Source organism: Triticum urartu, chromosome 2A, assembly GCF_056163025.1.
Source record: "Triticum urartu cultivar PI428250 chromosome 2A, HENAU_Tu73, whole genome shotgun sequence".
Taxonomy (NCBI): domain Eukaryota; kingdom Viridiplantae; phylum Streptophyta; class Magnoliopsida; order Poales; family Poaceae; genus Triticum; species Triticum urartu.
This window is the reverse complement of record NC_141874.1, coordinates 766356432-766382449: the sequence shown is the minus strand read 5'-3', so window position 1 is coordinate 766382449 and position 26018 is coordinate 766356432. Positions and strand designations below refer to the sequence as shown.

The 26018-nt window shown below is 46.2% G+C and overlaps 3 protein-coding genes across 3 annotated transcripts; all 3 read left to right on the top strand.

Annotated features, from left to right (window-relative positions):
- Window positions 1-2617: 2617 nt before the first annotated feature.
- LOC147988083 (uncharacterized) lies at window positions 2618-3070 on the top strand. Its single transcript, XM_087542597.1, has one exon. It carries the CDS (start codon window positions 2618-2620, stop codon window positions 3068-3070), a length of 453 nt encoding a protein of 150 aa, XP_087398723.1.
- Window positions 3071-12663: 9593 nt separating this feature from the next.
- LOC147988082 (uncharacterized) lies at window positions 12664-13116 on the top strand. Its single transcript, XM_087542596.1, has one exon. The coding sequence runs from the start codon at window positions 12664-12666 to the stop codon at window positions 13114-13116; it is 453 nt and encodes a 150-aa protein (XP_087398722.1).
- Window positions 13117-15735: 2619 nt separating this feature from the next.
- Window positions 15736-18680, top strand: LOC147988081 (uncharacterized). Its single transcript, XM_087542595.1, has 6 exons — window positions 15736-15862; window positions 16010-16035; window positions 16135-16360; window positions 16505-16646; window positions 17572-17888; window positions 18673-18680. The coding sequence occupies exons 1-6, from the start codon at window positions 15736-15738 to the stop codon at window positions 18678-18680; spliced, it is 846 nt and encodes a 281-aa protein (XP_087398721.1).
- Window positions 18681-26018: the final 7338 nt, after the last annotated feature.

Here is a 26018-nt window from a genome sequence, read left to right as displayed (position 1 = left end):
CTACGCCGTTCGGCGCCGCCCAACGCTCCCTAGCCCTCCGTGTGGCCTCATGCATGCCAGCACACCCCGCAGCACCGTCGCCGTGGCCCGGCAAGCACAGGGCACGCCCTCTGCCGCCGACGGGACCGCGCTGCCCCGTTCCGTCGAATCCACCCAGGGCTCCTAATCCAAGCTCGTTTAGCGCCTAAACGGAACTAGTGGAACTCCACGTTGACGCCCAACTCCCTAAACTTCCCCGACCAAGCTCTGCGCCGCCGTAACCTTCGCCGGAGAACTCCGTTCACGGCCAACGCCTCGGATCGCCTATAAAAAGGGACCCCGAGCTCGCTCACGAGCACACACCATCACTGCACCTCTCCAGGACCCCGCCAAGCCACCAGGAGGACCTCGACGAGGTCTCCTTCCCCAACCCCGGCCGCCCCGATCCGCCTCGGCCACCACCTCGATTCACTCCGGTGAGTCCATCCCCGACGCCCAAACCCCGTCAACAATCCCCTCAAGCACCCAGAGGTCTAACCCCCACTTCAATTTGAACTCCACAGCACTCCCCGGCGAGATCCAACTCCACCCGAGCCGCCGTCCACCGGAGTAAGGGCCGCCGTCGAAGTGGTGCTCGCCGGCGACCACCACCACCCACCGACGCGGAAGGATGCACTGAACATGGAGGTACCACCCGATCCCCCTGCCTCGCCGTGGATCGCCGCCGGCGACCACCGCGGCTCTCGGGCGCCGACGAGCTCTGCCGCCTCATTTGAAATTTCAAACCTGACGGGTGGGACACACCCGTCAGCCTCTCTGTTCTTTTTTTTCGAACCGTTTTCTGAAAACGTATTCTGGTAAATACGCTTTCTAATCTGAATCGTTTTCTGGACTTTTCTGCTTAGGCCCCTGAGAGTTTTCTGTTTCATTACAGAGAGGTCCTTGGACCAAAACACTTATAACTTTTAAACAGAAAGGGATTTTTGAGTGATTCTTTTTCCGTCCTCTTCAAAATTTTGTCTAGTTTTTTTATCAGATTTATTTGAAAAATATTTGGAATACTTTTGTGCACCCCGCGGTATTTACGATAGTGCGTGTATTTTTGTATACCGTAGATACCGAAGGAGGTGACGGAACCGCGAACTTCACCGAGCTAGGCCCCGACTACTCCGAACCTGGCAAGCATGTTTGAACTTTTGATATGATGAGTGTTTTGGCATGTTTGCATTATGTAGTTCATGGCATGTTTATGAGCATCTGGATGAATGTCATTTTACATGCAAGTGGAGGCAAGTGAGTTCCGGAAATCCATAAGTGTTGGATGTGAGTCTGCATAGCCATGTAATGGCATGAGAACGGGTAAGATGGCAGTGTTGTAGCATGCCAGTCTTATGCCAGACTATTTGACTTCAGTGTCAACCTGTATCGGTCCGATTCCCATCCATTTCCCTTCCCGTACTACCACATGTTTTCCGCAAGGGATATGGCTTAGTAAGTTGCAAACCGCTTTCCTGGTACACACCAAATCGAGAGGTCGGGATGAGGGTTCCATGGCCCTGGATTAAAGCCCGTCATCCGGTCAGGGGGCATGGGTGTTTCCGGTTGGGACCGAGAGGGGGGCACCCCTTAGAGCGCGCGTATATAAATTTGATCCCATGTTATTCGAGATTGTGATCTCCCCGTCTAAAAGTTTTTCTTGAACGATGTCTAGGGTGATTCCTGGCATCGTGAGGTGGGATGGGTGTGTACTGGTTAGCCGTGTTTTCTTCTGAAATACCGTAAACGGAACTAGTCCTTCGTGACTACGGAAATCCGTTGGCTGTGGGCATTTTAGTACAACTCTGCAGAGTCAATTATCCTTGAATCGTCTTATCCATGTCCAAGTAATGTGTCAACTCATCCTGTCGAGTGTCAGTCTCAGTGACAAGAATTTCGGTGAACCATGCGTGTGTTAATTCCGGTCAAAGTTTATTCCTGTGGATGGACTAACTCATTATAATTGTGTGTTGAACATTTCCTATGAGTAATGCATCCTTGTGAATGTATCAAAAATGAATAATGAAATTTAAAGCCCTTTCTGCGATGTCGCTCAGACGTCCGACTGTGGCATTTTTGTTATTTACTCATGATATAAGCCCTTTACGTGATGTCGCTCAGACGTCCGACTATGGCACTGTTATTATTCATTTTCAATTTAAAGCCCTTTCTACGATGTCGCTTAGACGTCCGACTGTGGCATTTTTGTTATTTACTCATGATATAAGCCCTTTACGTGATGTCGCTCAGACGTCCGACTGTGGCACTATTATTATTCATTTTCAATTTAAAGCCCTTTCTGAGATGTCGCCCCGACGTCCGATTGTGGTATTCTTCTTATTACTTTTGATATAAGCCCTTTCTGCGACAATTTCACACAGGGACAGTCGAGTCAACAGGACAGTGAGACAGCACTTTCCCAAATGTGCCGCCTCTATGAGCAAAGCCAGCAACAACATCAGGAATTGATGAAGTCATCAATATGGAAAATCACCGTGGACAGTATCAGCAGCAATCCAAGTTATCTGAGCTATAGAAGACGCGTCCCCAAACATTTTCTCATACTGATAAACCTCTTGAAGCCGAGGATTGGCTCCGAGACATGGAAAGAAAATTAATTATTGCAAAATGTTCTGACCTCGAGAAAGTACTATATGCTCCACACTACCTCACAGGAGCCGCTGCATCATGGTGGGAGAATTTCCTGCACATGCACCCCAACGAAAATGATATAACCTGGGAGGAATTCAAAGAAGGTTTTCGTGGGGCACACATTCCTAAAAGTATTATGAAAATCAAGAAGAGAGAGTTCGATGACCTCAAACAAAGGACCATGACGGTGTCAGACTACAACGGTCAGTTTACTCTATTGTCTCGCTACGCAAACAAAGAGCGTATGACTGAAAGCAAGAAGATGGAGAAATTCCTAGATGGTCGGGCACCCGCGCTTAAATGCCAGCTAGTTGTGCACACTTTTCCAGATTTCAAGACGCTTGTGGATAAGGCCATTACCTTGGAAAATGAGAGACGCAGCTTGGAAGATTTTCGCAAGTGAAAGAGGGACCAGACAAATCTTGCTCGCAACCACCGAAGCAAGACGGATTTTCAGAAAGGTGGGACACACAAACCCACGACCAACGTCTCACGCCCAGTCAAGAATTTCCATGCTAGGGACAAGGAGTTCACATATCGCCCAGGCATTACTTGCTACGCTTGTGGGGAAGAAGGGCACTATGCCAAGCAGTGCCCCAAGCCAAGAAACTCGAACCCAAAGCCGAACAATGGTGGCAATAATTCAGCGCCCAAGCGAAACAATTTCAACCCCAATAACAACCACAGGAAGGGTCATCTGAACCACGTGACCAGAGAGGAAGCCCAGAATGCCCCAGATATCGTACTCGGTACGTTCCCTGTCAACACAATACCTGCCATGGTTTTGTTTGATTCTGGAGCTTCTCACTCATTCATTTCGAAAAGTTTTGCTTTGCAAAATAATTTTTCGATGCTTCCCTTGGAAAAATCCATGATCATAAAGTCCCTAGGGATTAAGCAAGTTTCCCAGAGTTAATGCCAAGGTGTGATTATTGAGTTTGAAGGATTGAAGTTTCACGCCAACCTTATTGTATTGGAGAGTAAAGGACTAGATGTCATCCTAGGGATGGACTGGTTGACCACCAAGAAAGGTTTTATTGACTGCTTCAACAGGACCGTAATTCTCACCCACCACCATGGGAAGACAATAAAAGTTTCAGCCAAAGAGAGGAAAATATCCCGGCAACCGAGATTAAACAAGGTGGATATTTTTGAATTAAGCAAGGTTCCAGTAGTGTGTGAATTTCCAGACGTATTTCCCGAAGAACTACCCGGCATGCCACCCGACCGAGAGATAGAATTCAGCATTGAGCTAGCACCCGGAACCGCCCCCATATACAAGAAACCATACAGAATGGCACCATCCGAGTTGGTAGAACTGAAGAAGCAAATAAAAGAATTACTAGACAAAGGATATATTCGAGCCAGCTCCTCCCCTTGGGGTTCACCAATTTTATTTTCCAAAAAGAAAGATGGAACACTGCGATTGTGTATAGACTATCGAGCACTTAACATGGTCACAATCAAGAACAAATACCCGATGCCACGGATAAATGATTTATTTGATCAGCTCGCTCAGGCCAAGGTATTCTCGAAGATTGACTTGAGATCAGGATACCATCAATTAAAGGTACGAACAGAAGATATCCCCAAGACAGCCTTCACCTCCAGATACGGACTGTATGAGTTCACGGTAATGCCATTCGGGCTAACGAACGCCCCCGCATATTTTGTTCACCTCATGAACAAAGTATTTATGAAATTTATGGACAAGTTTGTTGTGGTATTCGTCAATGATATTCTGGTATACTCCAAGACACCAGAAGAGCACGCTGAACATCTCCGAATTGTGCTAGGAGAACTCAGGAAACATCAATTGTACGCCAAGTTCAGCAAGTGTGAATTTTGGCTAAGACAAGTAGGTTTTCTGGGCCACGTATTAACCCAAGAAGGTTTTGCCGTAGACCCGGAAAAGGTCAAGGCCGTACTTGGCTGGAAACCACCAGCTAGCGTAACGGACGTACGAAGTTTCTTGGGAATGGCAGGATACTATCGAAGATTTATTGAAGGATTCTCCACCATAGCAAAGCCGATGACGCAGTTACTCAAGAAAGACAAGAAGTTTGAATGGACGGAAGCTTGCGAGAAAACTTTCCAAGAACTAAAAAGGAAGTTAACGACAGCGCCAGTATTAATTGTACCAGACATACACAAGAATTTTGAGGTGTATTGTGACGCATCATGGAAGGGCCTCGAATGCGTATTGATGCAAGAAGGAAAGGTAGTCGCGTATGTTTCCACACAACTTCGTAAGCATGAAGAAAATTATCCTACTCATGACTTAGAATTGGCAGCAGTCATTCACGCACTCAAGGAATGGAGACACTTTTTACTCGGGAACCGTTGTGAAATATACATGGACCATAAAAGTCTCAAATATATTTTTACACAACCAGAACTCAATTTACGGCAACGACGCTGGTTGGAATTAGTGAAAGACTATGATGTTGGAATCCACTACCATCTAGGAAAAGCAAATGTAGTGGCAGATGCTCTAAGTCGGAACCCCAGTCCGAACAACGACAAACTACAGAATTTGAGACCCGAATTCTGGCAGGAGTTTGCTAAACTCAACTTGATGATGGTCACCGAAGGCAGTGTATCGAATTTAGAGATACAGCCTACCCTGATTGAAAAAGTTAAAGAGGCTCAACTTGGACACCCCAGCATTGAAGGCATAAAACGAAAGGTGAATTTGGGTAAGGCCTCAGAATTCGTTATTGACGAACAAGGGATATTGTGGTACGGAAATAGACTTTGCGTACCAGATATCAAAGACCTTAAATAGCAAATCTTAGCTGAAGGCCGTATCGCCCCGTATTCAATCCATCCAATCCATCCTGGAGGAACAAAAATGTACAAGGATCTTCAGGAAACATTTTGGTGGCACGGTATAAAAAGGGACATAGCCACGTTCATTGCGTGCTGTGACTCATGTCAACGCATCAAGGCCGAACATCAGAAACCAGCCGGACTATTACAACCAAATAAGATACCCGAGTGGAAATGGGATGAGATTGGAATGGATTTTATTGTTGGGCTACCTCGGTCACGACACGGACATGATGCCATATGGGTCATCACTGATAGACTGACTAAAGTAGCACACTTCATCCCCGTGAAGACAACTCACACCACTCAAAAGCTTGCCAGACTTTATCTCTCCCATATCGTCTGCTTACATGGAGTCCCAAAGACTATAATATCGGACAGAGGCTCTCAATTCATCTCCCGATTTTGGGATCAATTACAACAGGCTCTGGGAACTCAACTGGCTTTCAGTACAGCATACCATACCCAGACTGACGGACAAACTGAACGCATAAACCAAATTCTAGAAGACATGCTGAGGGCATGTGTCCTCACATATGGAGCCAGTTGGGAAGAAAGCTTACCATACGCAGAGTTCGCATACAACAACAGTTACCAGGCCAGCCTGCAAATGGCACCATTTGAAGCCTTGTACGGACGGAGATGTCGTACCCCGCTAAATTGGTCAGAGACCGGAGACAGCCGTATCTTCGGCCCAGACATGCTCAAAGAAGCCGAGGAAAAGGTCAAGCTAATCAGGGACCGACTCAAGACAGCTCAAAGCCGACAGAAGAGTTATTACGATCAGAAACACCGTGGAGTCAGATTTGAACCCGGTGAGTTTGTGTACCTACGAGTATCTCCTATGAGAGGTCTGCAACGATTTAAGATTAAGGGGAAGCTAGCACCAAGATTCATCGGACCATTCTGCATAGTGGCACAAAAAGGCACGGTAGCCTACCAGCTAGACTTACCCGAAGAGCTATCCGATATCCATGACGTGTTCCACGTCTCGCAGTTAAGGAAGTGTGTAAGCAACCCAGAGAAGCAAGTATCCCATGAGGACATTGACGTACAGCTAGACCTCACCTATCGGGAGCACCCAGTAAAAATATTGGAGGAGTCTGAAAGAAGGACCCGACAGAAAACCATCAAACTTTTCAGAGTTCAGTGGAGCAATCACACCGAGAGTGAAGCCACTTGGGAAAGAGACGATTTTCTTCGAATAGAGCACCCACACTTATGTGAGGATCAGCTGAAATCTCGGGGACGAGATTTTTCCTAAGGGGGTAGGTGTTGTGACACTCCAAAAAATTTCACTTTTGGTTTTCAGAAAAATCTTTGTTGGATTTGAAAAAAAAGGTCATTTAAAATTCTTCCAAAGACCTCTCTCTCAAAACTTTTCCTCTTTGGCTAGGATTTTTATTTTTGGTATCTTCTTCAACTCTGGTGTTTGGTTATTAAAAACCCTTCTTGATTGCTTCCTTCTCAAATATATTTTCTTGGAAATTTTTTTCTTTTAAAAAGAAACCCTAGGATTTTTGAGACTTCTCTTATTTTGAAACCACTCATGATTTTACCATGCCTCATGTGGTAAAACCTCCCAAAACCCCTCCTTCCACTTTGGGGCAATCCAAATATTCTGTCCCAACAAGTCCAACTCATTTTTGGATTTTATTTATCTCCGAAATCATTTCTGTCATTTATTTTGAGCCTAGGTGATTCGCAAAGCAAGTACCTAAATGCATTTGAGTTTTGACCTCAAACCAACTCTCCTGGATAGTCCTTGGCACCCACAACCTAGATCCATCAAGATCCACTCTTCCTCTTTTCAAAATTTTCAAATTTCAGCCTCTGCAAGTTTGGACCAGATTTGTCAAATTTGGTGAAATTCATATCTCCTCTTCTCCAAAAATTTCACCAAAATTCAGGCAGCCCTCAGTTGCAATGAGAGGCCACCCCACCAAAAATCAGCTCAAGGAGAGCCTCCCTCATGCCAAAATCATTCTGTCGAACACCTGGCCGACACTGTTTCTTGCACTTTCAGAGAAATTCAGAGTTTCAGCGTTCAACCAGTGTCGTTTTTCGTCAGTGACTTGTCATCGATCACCCGAGCACTCTGGCGCGTTGCGCACGGCCTCTCCTCCCTGGCGAGAGCACCGCACGCCCCCTTGGACGGGCACAGGTGTCGGTGGCGGCAAGCATTGCCGGAGTTGGCAGCTTCTGCGGTGGCCAAGCCACCCGTGGCGGCCAACAGGAGCCAGCGCCAGCTCGCTACGCCGTTCGGCGCCGCCCAATGCTCCCTAGCCCTCCGCGTGGCCTCATGCATGCCAGCACACCCCGCAGCACGGTCGCCGTGGCCCGGCAAGCACAGGGCACGCCCTCTGCCGCCGACGGGTCCGCGCCGCCCCGTTCCACCGAATCCACCCAGGGCTCCTAATCCAAGCTCGTTTAGTGCCTAAACGGAACCAGTGGAACTCCACGTTGACGCCCAACTCCCTAAACTTCCCCGACCAAGCTCTGCGCCGCCGTAACCTTCGCCGGAGAACTCCGTTCACGGCCACCGCCTCGGATCGCCTATAAAAAGGGACCCCGAGCTTGCTCACGAGCACACACCATCACTGCACCTCTCCAGGACCCCACCAAGCCACCAGGAGGACCTCGAGGAGGTCTCCTTCCCCAACCCCGGCCGCCCCGATCCGCCTCGGCCACCACCTCGATTCACTCCGGTGAGTCCATCCCCGACGCCCAAACCCCGTCAGCAATCCCCTCAAGCACCCAGAGGTCTAACCCCCACTTCAATTTGAACTCCACAGCACTCCCCGGCGAGATCCAACTCCACCCGAGCCGCCGTCCACCGGAGTAAGGGCCGTCGTCGAAGTGGTGCTTGCCGGTGACGACCACCACCACCCACCGACGCGGAAGGATGCACTGAACACGGAGGTACCACCCGATCCCCCTGCCTCGCCGTGGATCGCCGCCGGCGACCACCGCGGCTCTCGGGCGCCGACGAGCTCTGCCGCCTCATTTGAAATTTCAAACCTGACGGGTGGGACACACCCGTCAGCCTCTCTGTTCTTTTTTTTCAAACCGTTTTCTGAAAACGTATTCTGGTAAATACGCTTTCTAATCTGAATCGTTTTCTGGACTTTTCTGCTTAGGCCCCTGAGAGTTTTCTGTTTCATTACAGAGAGGTCCTTGGACCAAAACACTTATAACTTTTAAACAGAAAGGGATTTTTGAGTGATTCTTTTTCCGTCCTCTTCAAAATTTTGTCTAGTTTTTTTATCAGATTTATTTGAAAAATATTTGGAATACTTTTGTGCACCCCGCGGTATTTACGATAGTGCGTGTATTTTTGTATACCGTAGATACCGAAGGAGGTGACGGAACCGCGAACTTCACCGAGCTAGGCCCCGACTACTCCGAACCTGGCAAGCATGTTTGAACTTTTGATATGATGAGTGTTTTGGCATGTTTGCATTATGTAGTTCATGGCATGTTTATGAGCATCTGGATGAATGTCATTTTACATGCAAGTGGAGGCAAGTGAGTTCCGGAAATCCATAAGTGTTGGATGTGAGTCTGCATAGCCATGTAATGGCATGAGAACGGGTAAGATGGCAGTGTTGTAGCATGCCAGTCTTATGCCAGACTATTTGACTTCAGTGTCAACCTGTATCGGTCCGATTCCCATCCATTTCCCTTCCCGTACTACCACATGTTTTCCGCAAGGGATATGGCTTAGTAAGTTGCAAACCGCTTTCCTGGTACACACCAAATCGAGAGGTCGGGATGAGGGTTCCATGGCCCTGGATTAAAGCCCGTCATCCGGTCAGGGGGCATGGGTGTTTCCGGTTGGGACCGAGAGGGGGGCACCCCTTAGAGCGCGCGTATATAAATTTGATCCCATGTTATTCGAGATTGTGATCTCCCCGTCTAAAAGTTTTTCTTGAACGATGTCTAGGGTGATTCCTGGCATCGTGAGGTGGGATGGGTGTGTACTGGTTAGCCGTGTTTTCTTCTGAAATACCGTAAACGGAACTAGTCCTTCGTGACTACGGAAATCCGTTGGCTGTGGGCATTTTAGTACAACTCTGCAGAGTCAATTATCCTTGAATCGTCTTATCCATGTCCAAGTAATGTGTCAACTCATCCTGTCGAGTGTCAGTCTCAGTGACAAGAATTTCGGTGAACCATGCGTGTGTTAATTCCGGTCAAAGTTTATTCCTGTGGATGGACTAACTCATTATAATTGTGTGTTGAACATTTCCTATGAGTAATGCATCCTTGTGAATGTATCAAAAATGAATAATGAAATTTAAAGCCCTTTCTGCGATGTCGCTCAGACGTCCGACTGTGGCATTTTTGTTATTTACTCATGATATAAGCCCTTTACGTGATGTCGCTCAGACGTCCGACTATGGCACTGTTATTATTCATTTTCAATTTAAAGCCCTTTCTACGATGTCGCTTAGACGTCCGACTGTGGCATTTTTGTTATTTACTCATGATATAAGCCCTTTACGTGATGTCGCTCAGACGTCCGACTGTGGCACTATTATTATTCATTTTCAATTTAAAGCCCTTTCTGAGATGTCGCCCCGACGTCCGATTGTGGTATTCTTCTTATTACTTTTGATATAAGCCCTTTCTGCGACGTCGCTCAGACGTCCGACTGTGGCATTGTTATTATTTACTTTCAATACAAGCCCTTTATGCGATGTCGCTCAGACGTCCGACTGTGGCAGTACTGTTATTTACTTTTGATATAAGCCCTTTCTGCGATGTAGTTTCGACGTCCGTCTGTGGCACGTATGTCATTTACTTTTAATATAAGCCCTTTATGTGGTGTCGCTTAGACGCCCGACTGCGGCATGATTTATTATTTATACACCCTTCGAGGCGTCGCTTCAGACACCCGATCGGTTTTCAGTTATTTTGTTGGGTTTTTGAGCGGACTACCGCCGACTCCCTTTTTACTTACCTTGTTTTAATAAATTGAATGTACATTGTTAAGTTACTCGTGACGCATTCATGCATGCATTTGTTATATCTTACGTCCGAACTATCTTGCGAGTACTTTCAAAGTACTCACCTGGCTTGTTGATTTGGCCAGATGCTGATGAAGGCGATCTCATGGATGAAGAGTTCGATAGCGAGTCCGTTGCCTAGAGGAGTCCTAGTCAGTCTCGTGCGACCCTGGATTTGGTCACTGTATTACAACCGCTTCCGCTACCCAAATAAATTCATCGAGCCTCACCTCGACGCTCGATGAGCTGCCAGTTTAGTAGTCATTTTATCCACTCCACTGTGACATTTCACCACCACTGATATCTCAAGTCAGTAGTAAGCCACCCTACACCATTGTGTCATATCCGCCATTATGTATAATTATTGGCGTGCCTGTAATAAATTGTTGAGCATCCCAGCTCGACCATGTAATATATTTCTACGCTACTGGCTTATTGTATCAAGATTTTGTCTATCAGTAAGGAGGATTTTTCCTCACACTGGACTAAATAGATCGGTTTCTCAATAAGCATTTTATCGGAAGACCGGTCGCGACAAGCTTGGTACCAGAGCCAGGCTGACTATAGGAAGCCACTAGGCGCGATCGCTAATCGGTTATTAGCAAAATAGAGCTAATTCATATTTTTGCAAATGTAGTCATTTTCTGACAGTCAGCATAAATTTATGATCTGACCACTCAGAATTTTTGCCTACTTTTGTAGATGGCTGATAACAGCTGCGAGTCACAGATGTTCGCCAACGTGCCCGATGGGTTCGTCAAGCTCCTCTCCTTCGTCGTTCAGGTTGCGATGGGGCCATCTGTGCACCCAGTCTTCACACTCTACCAGCACAAGGTCAACGACAGTCTGACCATGCACCAGGCCGCGGTGCAATTCAAGGGAGGGCGTGGTGAGTTATGCCGCTTCCAGTACGTGGGAAGAGCCATGCCCATGGAGAGGCATGCTACGCAGATGGCAGCCTGTGAGGCGATAGCTCGTCTCAGGGATGTCCTTCCCTTGATGAAGACTCGTCGTTACCGCTACCTTCCATGCCATGTGCCATACACATGTCACTATGCGTTCTCCTGCCCCAGAGGAGAACGAGACGAGGCATTTGAGATGCTTATCGAGTACCTCCGAGCTCTGGAGGCAGCCTTCGACAACCTGGTGGACGACTTCGTGGCTGCCCGCATGGACTCAGCCCATGGCTGTGCCGCCAACAGGAGGGAACTCCTGCACGCTCCACCGCCACTGACCTTCGTCTCATCCTCAGCATCTTATGAACCTACCACTCTCGCCACTGCTCATCGCCTGCCTTCCACCGAGGAATTCGACCAAGTCATTGCGCCCACTCCAGCGCGTACTGCACCGCCCTTTGCGCCCACTCCTGTTCGTGTTGCTCCGCCTCTGGCGCCCGCTCCTTCGACTCGGCGCGGCACTACACGTCTGGAACCTATTAGCGAGGAGGAGGTCGAGTCCCCAGCCTCACTGCGCCTCACCCTCGGTAGGGCAAAGGAGATCGTCAACATCTCCGACTGAGTACGCTTAGCCGCCATGCGACGAACCGCTTGTACAATATGTTTATAAGTTGTGAGAAGTAGCTTGTTTGCGCATCATGTAGGAACTGGACAAGTGCACTAGCCTAAATAACATGTCAGGGTTATGTACGCATATCCTGAGTGATGTATTGTATAATTACCGCCTGCGTGTAAGATATGTAATGAACAGTCCTTCTCCATGCGCAATCGTTTTCTATTTTAAAATCCTGGAGCATTTTTAATTTTTTCGTCTTCGTGCCTTTATTGATTTTTGCGACTCTTTTCCCCTTCCTTATGAGTTTTGCAAAATATATCCCCAGAAGTGAAAAATGTCTCGTCCTTGGACGCGCTCCATGCCAACTCAGCCAGAGGAAAATTATGGCACACCACCAAGCAACAATTTCACACAGGGACAGTCGAGTCAACAGGACAGTGAGACAGCACTTTCCCAAATGTGCCGCCTCTATGAGCAAAGCCAGCAACAACATCAGGAATTGATGAACCAAGTCATCAATATGGAAAATCACCGTGGACAGTATCAGCAGCAATCCAAGTTATCTGAGCTATAGAAGACGCGTCCCCAAACATTTTCTCATACTGATAAACCTCTTGAAGCCGAGGATTGGCTCCGAGACATGGAAAGAAAATTAATTATTGCAAAATGTTCTGACCTCGAGAAAGTACTATATGCTCCACACTACCTCACAGGAGCCGCTACATCATGGTGGGAGAATTTCCTGCACATGCACCCCAACGAAAATGATATAACCTGGGAGGAATTCAAAGAAGGTTTTCGTGGGGCACACATTCCTAAAAGTATTATGAAAATCAAGAAGAGAGAGTTCGATGACCTCAAACAAAGGACCATGACGGTGTCAGACTACAACGGTCAGTTTACTCTATTGTCTCGCTACGCAAACAAAGAGCGTATGACTGAAAGCAAGAAGATGGAGAAATTCCTAGATGGTCGGGCACCCGCGCTTAAATGCCAGCTAGTTGTGCACACTTTTCCAGATTTCAAGACGCTTGTGGATAAGGCCATTACCTTGGAAAATGAGAGACGCAGCTTGGAAGATTTTCGCAAGTGAAAGAGGGACCAGACAAATCTTGCTCGCAACCACCGAAGCAAGACGGATTTTCAGAAAGGTGGGACACACAAACCCACGACCAACGTCTCACGCCCAGTCAAGAATTTCCATGCTAGGGACAAGGAGTTCACATATCGCCCAGGCATTACTTGCTACGCTTGTGGGGAAGAAGGGCACTATGCCAAGCAGTGCCCCAAGCCAAGAAACTCGAACCCAAAGCCGAACAATGGTGGCAATAATTCAGCGCCCAAGCGAAACAATTTCAACCCCAATAACAACCACAGGAAGGGTCATCTGAACCACGTGACCAGAGAGGAAGCCCAGAATGCCCCAGATATCGTACTCGGTACGTTCCCTGTCAACACAATACCTGCCATGGTTTTGTTTGATTCTGGAGCTTCTCACTCATTCATTTCGAAAAGTTTTGCTTTGCAAAATAATTTTTCGATGCTTCCCTTGGAAAAATCCATGATCATAAAGTCCCTAGGGATTAAGCAAGTTTCCCAGAGTTAATGCCAAGGTGTGATTATTGAGTTTGAAGGATTGAAGTTTCACGCCAACCTTATTGTATTGGAGAGTAAAGGACTAGATGTCATCCTAGGGATGGACTGGTTGACCACCAAGAAAGGTTTTATTGACTGCTTCAACAGGACCGTAATTCTCACCCACCACCATGGGAAGACAATAAAAGTTTCAGCCAAAGAGAGGAAAATATCCCGGCAACCGAGATTAAACAAGGTGGATATTTTTGAATTAAGCAAGGTTCCAGTAGTGTGTGAATTTCCAGACGTATTTCCCGAAGAACTACCCGGCATGCCACCCGACCGAGAGATAGAATTCAGCATTGAGCTAGCACCCGGAACCGCCCCCATATACAAGAAACCATATAGAATGGCACCATCCGAGTTGGTAGAACTGAAGAAGCAAATAAAAGAATTACTAGACAAAGGATATATTCGAGCCAGCTCCTCCCCTTGGGGTTCACCAATTTTATTTTCCAAAAAGAAAGATGGAACACTGCGATTGTGTATAGACTATCGAGCACTTAACATGGTCACAATCAAGAACAAATACCCGATGCCACGGATAAATGATTTATTTGATCAGCTCGCTCAGGCCAAGGTATTCTCGAAGATTGACTTGAGATCAGGATACCATCAATTAAAGGTACGAACAGAAGATATCCCCAAGACAGCCTTCACCTCCAGATACGGACTGTATGAGTTCACGGTAATGCCATTCGGGCTAACGAACGCCCCCGCATATTTTGTTCACCTCATGAACAAAGTATTTATGAAATTTATGGACAAGTTTGTTGTGGTATTCGTCAATGATATTCTGGTATACTCCAAGACACCAGAAGAGCATGCTGAACATCTCCGAATTGTGCTAGGAGAACTCAGGAAACATCAATTGTACGCCAAGTTCAGCAAGTGTGAATTTTGGCTAAGACAAGTAGGTTTTCTGGGCCACGTATTAACCCAAGAAGGTTTTGCCGTAGACCCGGAAAAGGTCAAGGCCGTACTTGGCTGGAAACCACCAGCTAGCGTAACGGACGTACGAAGTTTCTTGGGAATGGCAGGATACTATCGAAGATTTATTGAAGGATTCTCCACCATAGCAAAGCCGATGACGCAGTTACTCAAGAAAGACAAGAAGTTTGAATGGACGGAAGCTTGCGAGAAAACTTTCCAAGAACTAAAAAGGAAGTTAACGACAGCGCCAGTATTAATTGTACCAGACATACACAAGAATTTTGAGGTGTATTGTGACGCATCATGGAAGGGCCTCGAATGCGTATTGATGCAAGAAGGAAAGGTAGTCGCGTATGTTTCCACACAACTTCGTAAGCATGAAGAAAATTATCCTACTCATGACTTAGAATTGGCAGCAGTCATTCACGCACTCAAGGAATGGAGACACTTTTTACTCGGGAACCGTTGTGAAATATACATGGACCATAAAAGTCTCAAATATATTTTTACACAACCAGAACTCAATTTACGGCAACGACGCTGGTTGGAATTAGTGAAAGACTATGATGTTGGAATCCACTACCATCTAGGAAAAGCAAATGTAGTGGCAGATGCTCTAAGTCGGAACCCCAGTCCGAACAACGACAAACTACAGAATTTGAGACCCGAATTCTGGCAGGAGTTTGCTAAACTCAACTTGATGATGGTCACCGAAGGCAGTGTATCGAATTTAGAGATACAGCCTACCCTGATTGAAAAAGTTAAAGAGGCTCAACTTGGACACCCCAGCATTGAAGGCATAAAACGAAAGGTGAATTTGGGTAAGGCCTCAGAATTCGTTATTGACGAACAAGGGATATTGTGGTACGGAAATAGACTTTGCGTACCAGATATCAAAGACCTTAAATAGCAAATCTTAGCTGAAGGCCGTACCGCCCCGTATTCAATCCATCCAATCCATCCTGGAGGAACAAAAATGTACAAGGATCTTCAGGAAACATTTTGGTGGCACGGTATAAAAAGGGACATAGCCACGTTCATTGCGTGCTGTGACTCATGTCAACGCATCAAGGCCGAACATCAGAAACCAGTCGGACTATTACAACCAAATAAGATACCCGAGTGGAAATGGGATGAGATTGGAATGGATTTTATTGTTGGGCTACCTCGGTCACGACACGGACATGATGCCATATGGGTCATCACTGATAGACTGACTAAAGTAGCACACTTCATCCCCGTGAAGACAACTCACACCACTCAAAAGCTTGCCAGACTTTATCTCTCCCATATCGTCTGCTTACATGGAGTCCCAAAGACTATAATATCGGACAGAGGCTCTCAATTCATCTCCCGATTTTGGGATCAATTACAACAGGCTCTGGGAACTCAACTGGCTTTCAGTACAGCATACCATACCCAGACTGACGGACAAACTGAACGCATAAACCAAATTCTAGAAGACATGCTGAGGGCATGTGTCCTCACATATGGAGCCAGTTGGGAAGAAAGCTTACCATACGCAGAGTTCGCATACAACAACAGTTACCAGGCCAGCCTGCAAATGGCACCATTTGAAGCCTTGTACGGACGGAGATGTCGTACCCCGCTAAATTGGTCAGAGACCGGAGACAGCCGTATCTTCGGCCCAGACATGCTCAAAGAAGCCGAGGAAAAGGTCAAGCTAATCAGGGACCGACTCAAGACAGCTCAAAGCCGACAGAAGAGTTATTACGATCAGAAACACCGTGGAGTCAGATTTGAACCCGGTGAGTTTGTGTACCTACGAGTATCTCCTATGAGAGGTCTGCAACGATTTAAGATTAAGGGGAAGCTAGCACCAAGATTCATCGGACCATTCTGCATAGTGGCACAAAAAGGCACGGTAGCCTACCAGCTAGACTTACCCGAAGAGCTATCCGATATCCATGACGTGTTCCACGTCTCGCAGTTAAGGAAGTGTGTAAGCAACCCAGAGAAGCAAGTATCCCATGAGGACATTGACGTACAGCTAGACCTCACCTATCGGGAGCACCCAGTAAAAATATTGGAGGAGTCTGAAAGAAGGACCCGACAGAAAACCATCAAACTTTTCAGAGTTCAGTGGAGCAATCACACCGAGAGTGAAGCCACTTGGGAAAGAGACGATTTTCTTCGAATAGAGCACCCACACTTATGTGAGGATCAGCTGAAATCTCGGGGACGAGATTTTTCCTAAGGGGGTAGGTGTTGTGACACTCCAAAAAATTTCACTTTTGGTTTTCAGAAAAATCTTTGTTGGATTTGAAAAAAAAGGTCATTTAAAATTCTTCCAAAGACCTCTCTCTCAAAACTTTTCCTCTTTGGCTAGGATTTTTATTTTTGGTATCTTCTTCAACTCTGGTGTTTGGTTATTAAAAACCCTTCTTGATTGCTTCCTTCTCAAATATATTTTCTTGGAAATTTTTTTCTTTTAAAAAGAAACCCTAGGAGTTTTGAGACTTCTCTTATTTTGAAACCACTCATGATTTTACCATGCCTCATGTGGTAAAACCTCCCAAAACCCCTCCTTCCACTTTGGGGCAATCCAAATATTCTGTCCCAACAAGTCCAACTCATTTTTGGATTTTATTTATCTCCGAAATCATTTCTGTCATTTATTTTGAGCCTAGGTGATTCGCAAAGCAAGTACCTAAATGCATTTGAGTTTTGACCTCAAACCAACTCTCCTGGATAGTCCTTGGCACCCACAACCTAGATCCATCAAGATCCACTCTTCCTCTTTTCAAAATTTTCAAATTTCAGCCTCTGCAAGTTTGGACCAGATTTGTCAAATTTGGTGAAATTCATATCTCCTCTTCTCCAAAAATTTCACCAAAATTCAGGCAGCCCTCAGTTGCAATGAGAGGCCACCCCACCAAAAATCAGCTCAAGGAGAGCCTCCCTCATGCCAAAATCATTCTGTCGAACACCTGGCCGGCACTGTTTCTTGCACTTTCAGAGAAATTCAGAGTTTCAGCGTTCAACCAGTGTCGTTTTTCGTCAGTGACTTGTCATCGATCACCCGAGCACTCTGGCGCGTTGCGCACGGCCTCTCCTCCCTGGCGAGAGCACCGCACGCCCCCTTGGACGGGCACAGGTGTCGGTGGCGGCAAGCATTGCCGGAGTTGGCAGCTTCTGCGGTGGCCAAGCCACCCGTGGCGGCCAACAGGAGCCAGCGCCAGCTCGCTACGCCGTTCGGCGCCGCCCAATGCTCCCTAGCCCTCCGCGTGGCCTCATGCATGCCAGCACACCCCGCAGCACGGTCGCCGTGGCCCGGCAAGCACTGCCGCCGACGGGCCCGCGCCGCCCCGTTCCACCGAATCCACCCAGGGCTCCTAATCCAAGCTCGTTTAGTGCCTAAACGGAACCAGTGGAACTCCACGTTGACGCCCAACTCCCTAAACTTCCCCGACCAAGCTCTGCGCCGCCGTAACCTTCGCCGGAGAACTCCGTTCACGGCCACCGCCTCGGATCGCCTATAAAAAGGGACCCCGAGCTTGCTCACGAGCACACACCATCACTGCACCTCTCCAGGACCCCACCAAGCCACCAGGAGGACCTCGAGGAGGTCTCCTTCCCCAACCCCGGCCGCCCCGATCCGCCTCGGCCACCACCTCGATTCACTCCGGTGAGTCCATCCCCGACGCCCAAACCCCGTCAGCAATCCCCTCAAGCACCCAGAGGTCTAACCCCCACTTCAATTTGAACTCCACAGCACTCCCCGGCGAGATCCAACTCCACCCGAGCCGCCGTCCACCGGAGTAAGGGCCGTCGTCGAAGTGGTGCTTGCCGGCGACGACCACCACCACCCACCGACGCGGAAGGATGCACTGAACACGGAGGTACCACCCGATCCCCCTGCCTCGCCGTGGATCGCCGCCGGCGACCACCGCGGCTCTCGGGCGCCGACGAGCTCTGCCGCCTCATTTGAAATTTCAAACCTGACGGGTGGGACACACCCGTCAGCCTCTCTGTTCTTTTTTTTCGAACCGTTTTCTGAAAACGTATTCTGGTAAATACGCTTTCTAATCTGAATCGTTTTCTGGACTTTTCTGCTTAGGCCCCTGAGAGTTTTCTATTTCATTACAGAGAGGTCCTTGGACCAAAACACTTATAACTTTTAAACAGAAAGGGATTTTTGAGTGATTCTTTTTCCGTCCTCTTCAAAATTTTGTCTAGTTTTTTTATCAGATTTATTTGAAAAATATTTGGAATACTTTTGTGCACCCCGCGGTATTTACGATAGTGCGTGTATTTTTGTATACCGTAGATACCGAAGGAGGTGACGGAACCGCGAACTTCACCGAGCTAGGCCCCGACTACTCCGAACCTGGCAAGCATGTTTGAACTTTTGATATGATGAGTGTTTTGGCATGTTTGCATTATGTAGTTCATGGCATGTTTATGAGCATCTGGATGAATGTCATTTTACATGCAAGTGGAGGCAAGTGAGTTCCGGAAATCCATAAGTGTTGGATGTGAGTCTGCATAGCCATGTAATGGCATGAGAACGGGTAAGATGGCAGTGTTGTAGCATGCCAGTCTTATGCCAGACTATTTGACTTCAGTGTCAACCTGTATCGGTCCGATTCCCATCCATTTCCCTTCCCGTACTACCACATGTTTTCCGCAAGGGATATGGCTTAGTAAGTTGCAAACCGCTTTCCTGGTACACACCAAATCGAGAGGTCGGGATGAGGGTTCCATGGCCCTGGATTAAAGCCCGTCATCCGGTCAGGGGGCATGGGTGTTTCCGGTTGGGACCGAGAGGGGGGCACCCCTTAGAGCGCGCGTATATAAATTTGATCCCATGTTATTCGAGATTGTGATCTCCCCGTCTAAAAGTTTTTCTTGAACGATGTCTAGGGTGATTCCTGGCATCGTGAGGTGGGATGGGTGTGTACTGGTTAGCCGTGTTTTCTTCTGAAATACCGTAAACGGAACTAGTCCTTCGTGACTACGGAAATCCGTTGGCTGTGGGCATTTTAGTACAACTCTGCAAAGTCAATTATCCTTGAATCGTCTTATCCATGTCCAAGTAATGTTTCAACTCGTCCTGTCGAGTGTCAGTCTCAGTGACAAGAATTTCGGTGAACCATGCGTGCGTTAATTCCGGTCAAAGTTTATTCCTGTGGATGTACTAACTCATTATAATTGTGTGTTGAACATTTCCTATGAGTAATGCATCCTTGTGAATGTATCAGAAATGAATAATGAAATTTAAAGCCCTTTCTGCGATGTCGCTCGGACGTCCGACTGTGGCATTTTTGTTATTTACTCATGATATAAGCCCTTTACGTGATGTCGCTCAGACATCCGACTGTGGCACTGTTATTATTCATTTTCAATTTAAAGCCCTTCCTGCGATGTCGCTCAGACGTCCGACTGTGGCATTTTTGTTATTTACTCATGATATAAGCCCTTTACATGATGTCGCTCAGACGTCCGACTGTGGCACTATTATTATTCATTTTCAATTTAAAGCCCTTTCTGAGATGTCCCCGACGTCCGATTGTGGTATTCTTGTTATTACTTTTGATATAAGCCCTTTCTGCGAGGTCGCTCAGACGTCCGACTGTGGCATTGTTATTATTTACTTTCAATACAAGCCCTTTATGCGATGTCGCTCAGACGTCCGACTGTGGCAGTACTGTTATTTACTTTTGATATAAGCCCTTTCTGCGATGTCATTTCGACGTCCGTCTGTGGCACGTATGTCATTTACTTTTAATATAAGCCCTTTATGTGGTGTCGCTTAGACGCCCGACTGCGGCATGATTTATTATTTATACACCCTTCGAGGCGTCGCTTCAGACACCCGATCGGTTTTCAGTTATTTTGTTGGGTTTTCGGGCGGACTACCGCCGACTCCCTTTTTACTTACCTTGTTTTAATAAATTGAATGTACATTGTTAAGTTACTCGTGACGCATTCATGCATGCATTTGTTATATCTTACGTCCGAACTATCTTGCGAGTACTTTCAAAGTACTCACCTGGCTTGTTGATTTGGCCAGATGCTGATGAAGGCGATCTCATGGATGAAGAGTTCGATAGCGAGTCCGTTGCCTAGAGGAGTCCCAGTCAGTCTCGTGCGACCCTGGATTTGGTCACTGTATTATAACCGCTTCCGCTACCCAAATAAATTCATCGAGCCTCACCTCGACGCTAGATGAGCTGCCAGTTTAGTAGTCATTTTATCCACTCCACTGTGACATTTCACCACCACTGATATCTCGACTCAGTAGTAAGCCACCCTACACCATTGTGTCATATCCGCCATTATGTATAATTATTGGCGTGCCTATAATAAATTGTTGAGCATCCCAGCTCGACCATGTAATATATTTCTACGCTACTGACTTATTGTATCAAGATTTTGTCTATCAGTAAGGAGGATTTTTCCTCACACTGGACTAAATAGATCGGTTTCTCAATAAGCATTTTATTGGAAGACCGGTCGCGACACCCGTATTTCGATGAACACAAGAATAGTCTGCGCTCCAAACACCCGGAGCAGTGCGACGACTGGATTACATGTGAACACATCAGGACTTTTAGCAGTTGGTTGGAAACACGTCTCAGAGGTGACAGCACTGTTTGTGATGAGCTGTACTTGTTGTCCAGGGGACCATCTTTGACTGTAATGATTTGGAAAGGATACGAGATAAATGGGAATACATTTTACACGATTAACCAAGATCAAAAGAGCACCAACCAAAACAGCGGTGTCCGCTTTGATGCAGCAACCGACAGGGGAAAGGACACATATTATGGTTACATAGTAGACATATGGGAACTTGACTACGGAGTAGATTTTAAGGTCCCTTTGTTTAAGTGCAAGTGGGTCAATCTGTCAGGAGGCGGGGTACAGGTAGACCCACAGTACGGAATGACAACAGTGGATCTGAAAAATCTTGGGTACACTGAGGAACCGTTCGTCCTAGCCAATGATGTGGCACAGGTTATCTATGTGAAGGACATGTCTACCAGACCGAGGAAAATAAAAGATAAGGAAGCGAATACATCATACGATGAGCCAAAGCGTCACATAGTTCTTTCAGGAAAAAGGGACATCCTGGGAGTGGAGGGCAAGACAGACATGTCTAAAGAGTATGAAAAGTTTCATGAAATTCCTCCCTTCAAAGTCAAGGCTGACCCAAGCATCCTGATAAACGATGAAGATTATCCATGGTTACGGCGCAATAAGCAAATGACACAAGCGAAGAAAAAGTGAAGACTTTCTCCCGCAACTGTTATGCTGATACCATGCCAACTTTGTAACAGATGAGTATGATACCATTGTCCGTTTTGTACATGCACATGCTATGCCAACTTTTTCAGAGTTCATTTGAAAACTATGAATTTCAAAGAATTTAAATTTTAACTATTCAAATTTGAAAACTAATGGCACAAACAGAAAGTCTAAAACTAATGGCACTAACAGAAAGTTTATAATTTTGCTGACCTAAAAACAAAAAGAATTCAAAAATAAAGCAAAAAACAAAAGAAAATAAATAATGCAGGAAACAAAACAAAAAAACTGGAAAAAAATAAAAATAGCAACAATAAGTATTTTGTTGTAAGTAGAAAAAAAATAAAATGAATAAAGCAACAAAGAAAACAAAAAAAGTGTTTTCAAATTTGAAAACTAATGGCACTAACAGAAAGTTTATAATTTTCTAAAACTAAAAGAAAAAAGAATTAAAAAATAAAGCAAAAAACAAAAGAAAATAAATAATGCAGAAAACAAACCAAAAAACTAGAAAAAAAATAAAAATAGCAACAATAAGTATTTTGTTGTAAGTAGAAACAAAATAAAATGAATAAAGCAACAAAGAAAACAAAAAATTGTTTTCAAATTTGAAAACTAATGGCACTAACAGAAAGTTTATAATTTTTCTAAAACTAAAAGCAAAAAGAATTAAAAAATAAAGCAAAAAAACAAAAGAAAATAAATAATGCAGAAAACAAAACAAAAAAACTGGAAAATAAATAAATATAGCAACAATAAGTATTTTGTTGTAAATAGAAACAAAATAAACTAAATAAAGCAACAAATAAAACAAAAAAACAAAAAAGTGCCACCTACTGGGCCCCCATGGCCTGAATACGACTAGAAACCCTACCATGGGCCAGGATTCAGGCCCGCGGGAGGCCCAGTAGGCCCACAGGCACAGATTGCAGGGTTAGGCCCGAAAGCCTGCTTTAGAGAGGAGCTCGAGAGGGAAGGCGCACCGCACCTTATTGTTGGAAATATGCCCTAGAGGCAATAATAAAAGCATTATTATTATATTTCCTTGTTCATGATAATTGTATTTATTCATGCTATAATTGTGTTATCCGGAAATCGTAATACATGTGTGAATAACAGACACCAACATGTCCCTAGTAAGCCTCTAGTTGACTAGCTCGTTGATCAACAGATAGTCATGGTTTCCTGACTATGGACATTGGATGTCATTGATAACGAGATCACATCATTAGGAGAATGATGTGATGGACAAGACCCAATCCTAAACATAGCTTAAAGATCGTATAGTTCGTTTGCTAGAGTTTTTCCAATGTCAAAGTATCTTTTCCTTAGACCATGAGATCGTGTAACTCCCGGATACCGTAAGGAGTGCTTTGGGTATACCAAACGTCACAACGTAACTGGGTGACTATAAAGGTAGACTACGGGTATCTCTGAAAGTATCTGTTGGGTTGACACGGATCAAGACTGGGATTTGTCACTCCGTATGACGGAGAGGTATCACTGGGCCCACTCGGTAATACATCATCATAATGAGCTCAAAGTGACCAAGTGTCTGGTCACGGGATCATGCATTACGGTACGAGTAAAGTGACTTGCCGGTAACGAGATTGAACGAGGTATTGGGATACTGATGATCGAATCTCGGGCAAGTAATATACCGATTGACAAAGGGAATTGTATACGGGGTTGCTTGAATCCTTGACATCACGGTTCATCCGATGAGATCATCGAGCAGCATGTGGGAGCCAACATGGGTATCCAGATCCCGCTGTTGGTTATTGACCGGAGAGTCGTCTCGGTCATGTCTACATGTCTCCCGAACCCGTAGGGTCTACACACTTAAGGTTCGGTGACGCTAGGGTTGTAGGGATATGTATATGCAGTAACCCTAATGTTGTTCGGAGTCCCAGATGAGATCCCGGACATCACGAAGAGTTCCGGAATGGTCCGGAGGTAAAGAATTATATATAGGAAGTGCTGTTTCGGCCATCGGGACAAGTTTCGGGGTCACCGGTATTGTACTGGGACCACGGGAAGGGTCCCGGGGGTCCACCGGGTGGGTCCACCTGCCCCGGGGGCCACATGGGCTGTAAGGGGGTGCGCCTTGGCCTACATGGGCCAAGGCACCAGCCCCAAGGGGCCCATGCGCCTAGGGTTTCCAAAGGGGAAGAGTCCCACAAGTGGAAGGCACCCCTAGGTGCCTTGGGGGGAGGGAAACCTCCCTTGGCCGCCGCCCCCCCTAGGAGATTGGATCTCCTAGGGCCGGCGCCCCCCCTAGGGCTTTTTCATCCACGCCTTTGGTTGCCTCCTTCTCCCTCTCCAACACCTCCTCCTCCTCCATTGCGCTTGGCGAAGCCCTGACGGAGTACTGCAGCTCCATCACCACCACGTCGTCGTGCTGCTGCTGGAGCCATCTTCCTCAACCTCTCCTTCCCTCTTGCTGGATCAAGAAGAAGGAGACGTTACGCTGACCGTACGTGTGTTGAACGCAGAGGTGTCATCCGTTCGGTGCTAGGATCTCCGGTGATTTGGATCACGTCGTGTTCGACTACCTCATCCCCGTTCTTTGAACGCTTCCGCTCGCGATCTACAAAGGTATGTAGATGCATCCGATCACTCGTTGCTAGATGAACTCATAGATGGATCTTGGTGAAACCGTAGGAAAATTTTTGTTTTCTGCAACGTTCCCCTACAGTGGCATCATGAGCTAGGTCTATGCGTAGTTCTTCTTGCGCGAGTAGAACACAATTTGTTGTGGGCGTAGATGTTGTCAACTTTCTTGCCGTTACTAGTCTTATCAAGCTTCAACGGTATTGTGGGATGAAGCGGCCCGGACCAACCTTACACGTACGCTTACGTGAGACCGGTTCCATCGACTAACATGCACTAGTTGCATAAGGTGGCTGGCGGGTGTCTGTCTCTCCTACTTTAGTTGGAGCGGATTCGATGAAAAGGGTCCTTATGAAGGGTAAATATAAGTTGACAAATCATGTTGTGGCTTTCACGTAGGTAAGAAAACATTCTTGCTAGAACCCTATTGCAGCCACGTAAAACTTGCAACAACAATTAGAGGACGTCTAACTTGTTTTTGCAGCAAGTGCTTTGTGATATGATATGGCCAAAGTTGTGATGAATGATGAATGACATATATGTGATGTATGAGATGTTCATGCTATTGTAATAGGAATCACGACTTGCATGTCGATGAGTATGAAAACCGGCAGGAGCCATAGGAGTTGTCTTTATTTTTTGTATGACCTGCGTGTCATTGAGAAACGCCATGTAAATTACTTTACTTTATTGCTAAACGCGTTAGCCATAGTAGTAGAAGTAATAGTTGGCGAGCAACTTCATGGAGACACAATGATGGAGATCATGATGATGGAGATCATGGTGTCAAGCCGGTGACAAGATGATCATGGAGCCCCAAGATGGAGATCAAAGGAGCTATGTGATATTGGCCATATCATGTCACTATTATTATTTGATTGCATGTGATGTTTATCATGTTTTTGCATCTTGTTTACTTAGAACGACGGTAGTAAATAAGATGATCCCTCATAATAATTTCAAGAAGTGTTCCCCCTAACTGTGCACCGTTGCGACAGTTCGTTCGTTTCTAAGCATCACGTGATGATCGGGTGTGATAGATTCCAACGTTCACATACAACGGGTGTAAGACAGATTTACACATGCAAACACTTAGGTTGACTTGACGAGCCTAGCATGTACAGACATGGCCTCGGAACACAGAAGACCGAAAGGTCGAGCATGAGTCGTATAGAAGATATGATCAACATGAAGATGTTCGCCGATGTTGACTAGTCCGTCTCACTTGATGATCGGACACGGCCTAGTTGACTCGGATCATGTTATACTTAGATGACTAGAAGAGGGATGTCTATCTAAGTGGGAGTTCATTGAATAATTTGATTAGATGAACTTTATTATCATGAACTTAGTCTAAAAATCTTTGCAATATGTCTTGTAGATCAAATGGCCAACGTAGTCCTCAACTTCAACGCGTTCCTAGAGAAAACCAAGCTGAAAGACGATGGCAGAAACTATACGGACTGGGTCCGGAACCTGAGGATCATCCTCATAGCTGCCAAGAAAGAATATGTCCTACAAGCACCGCTGGGTGACGCA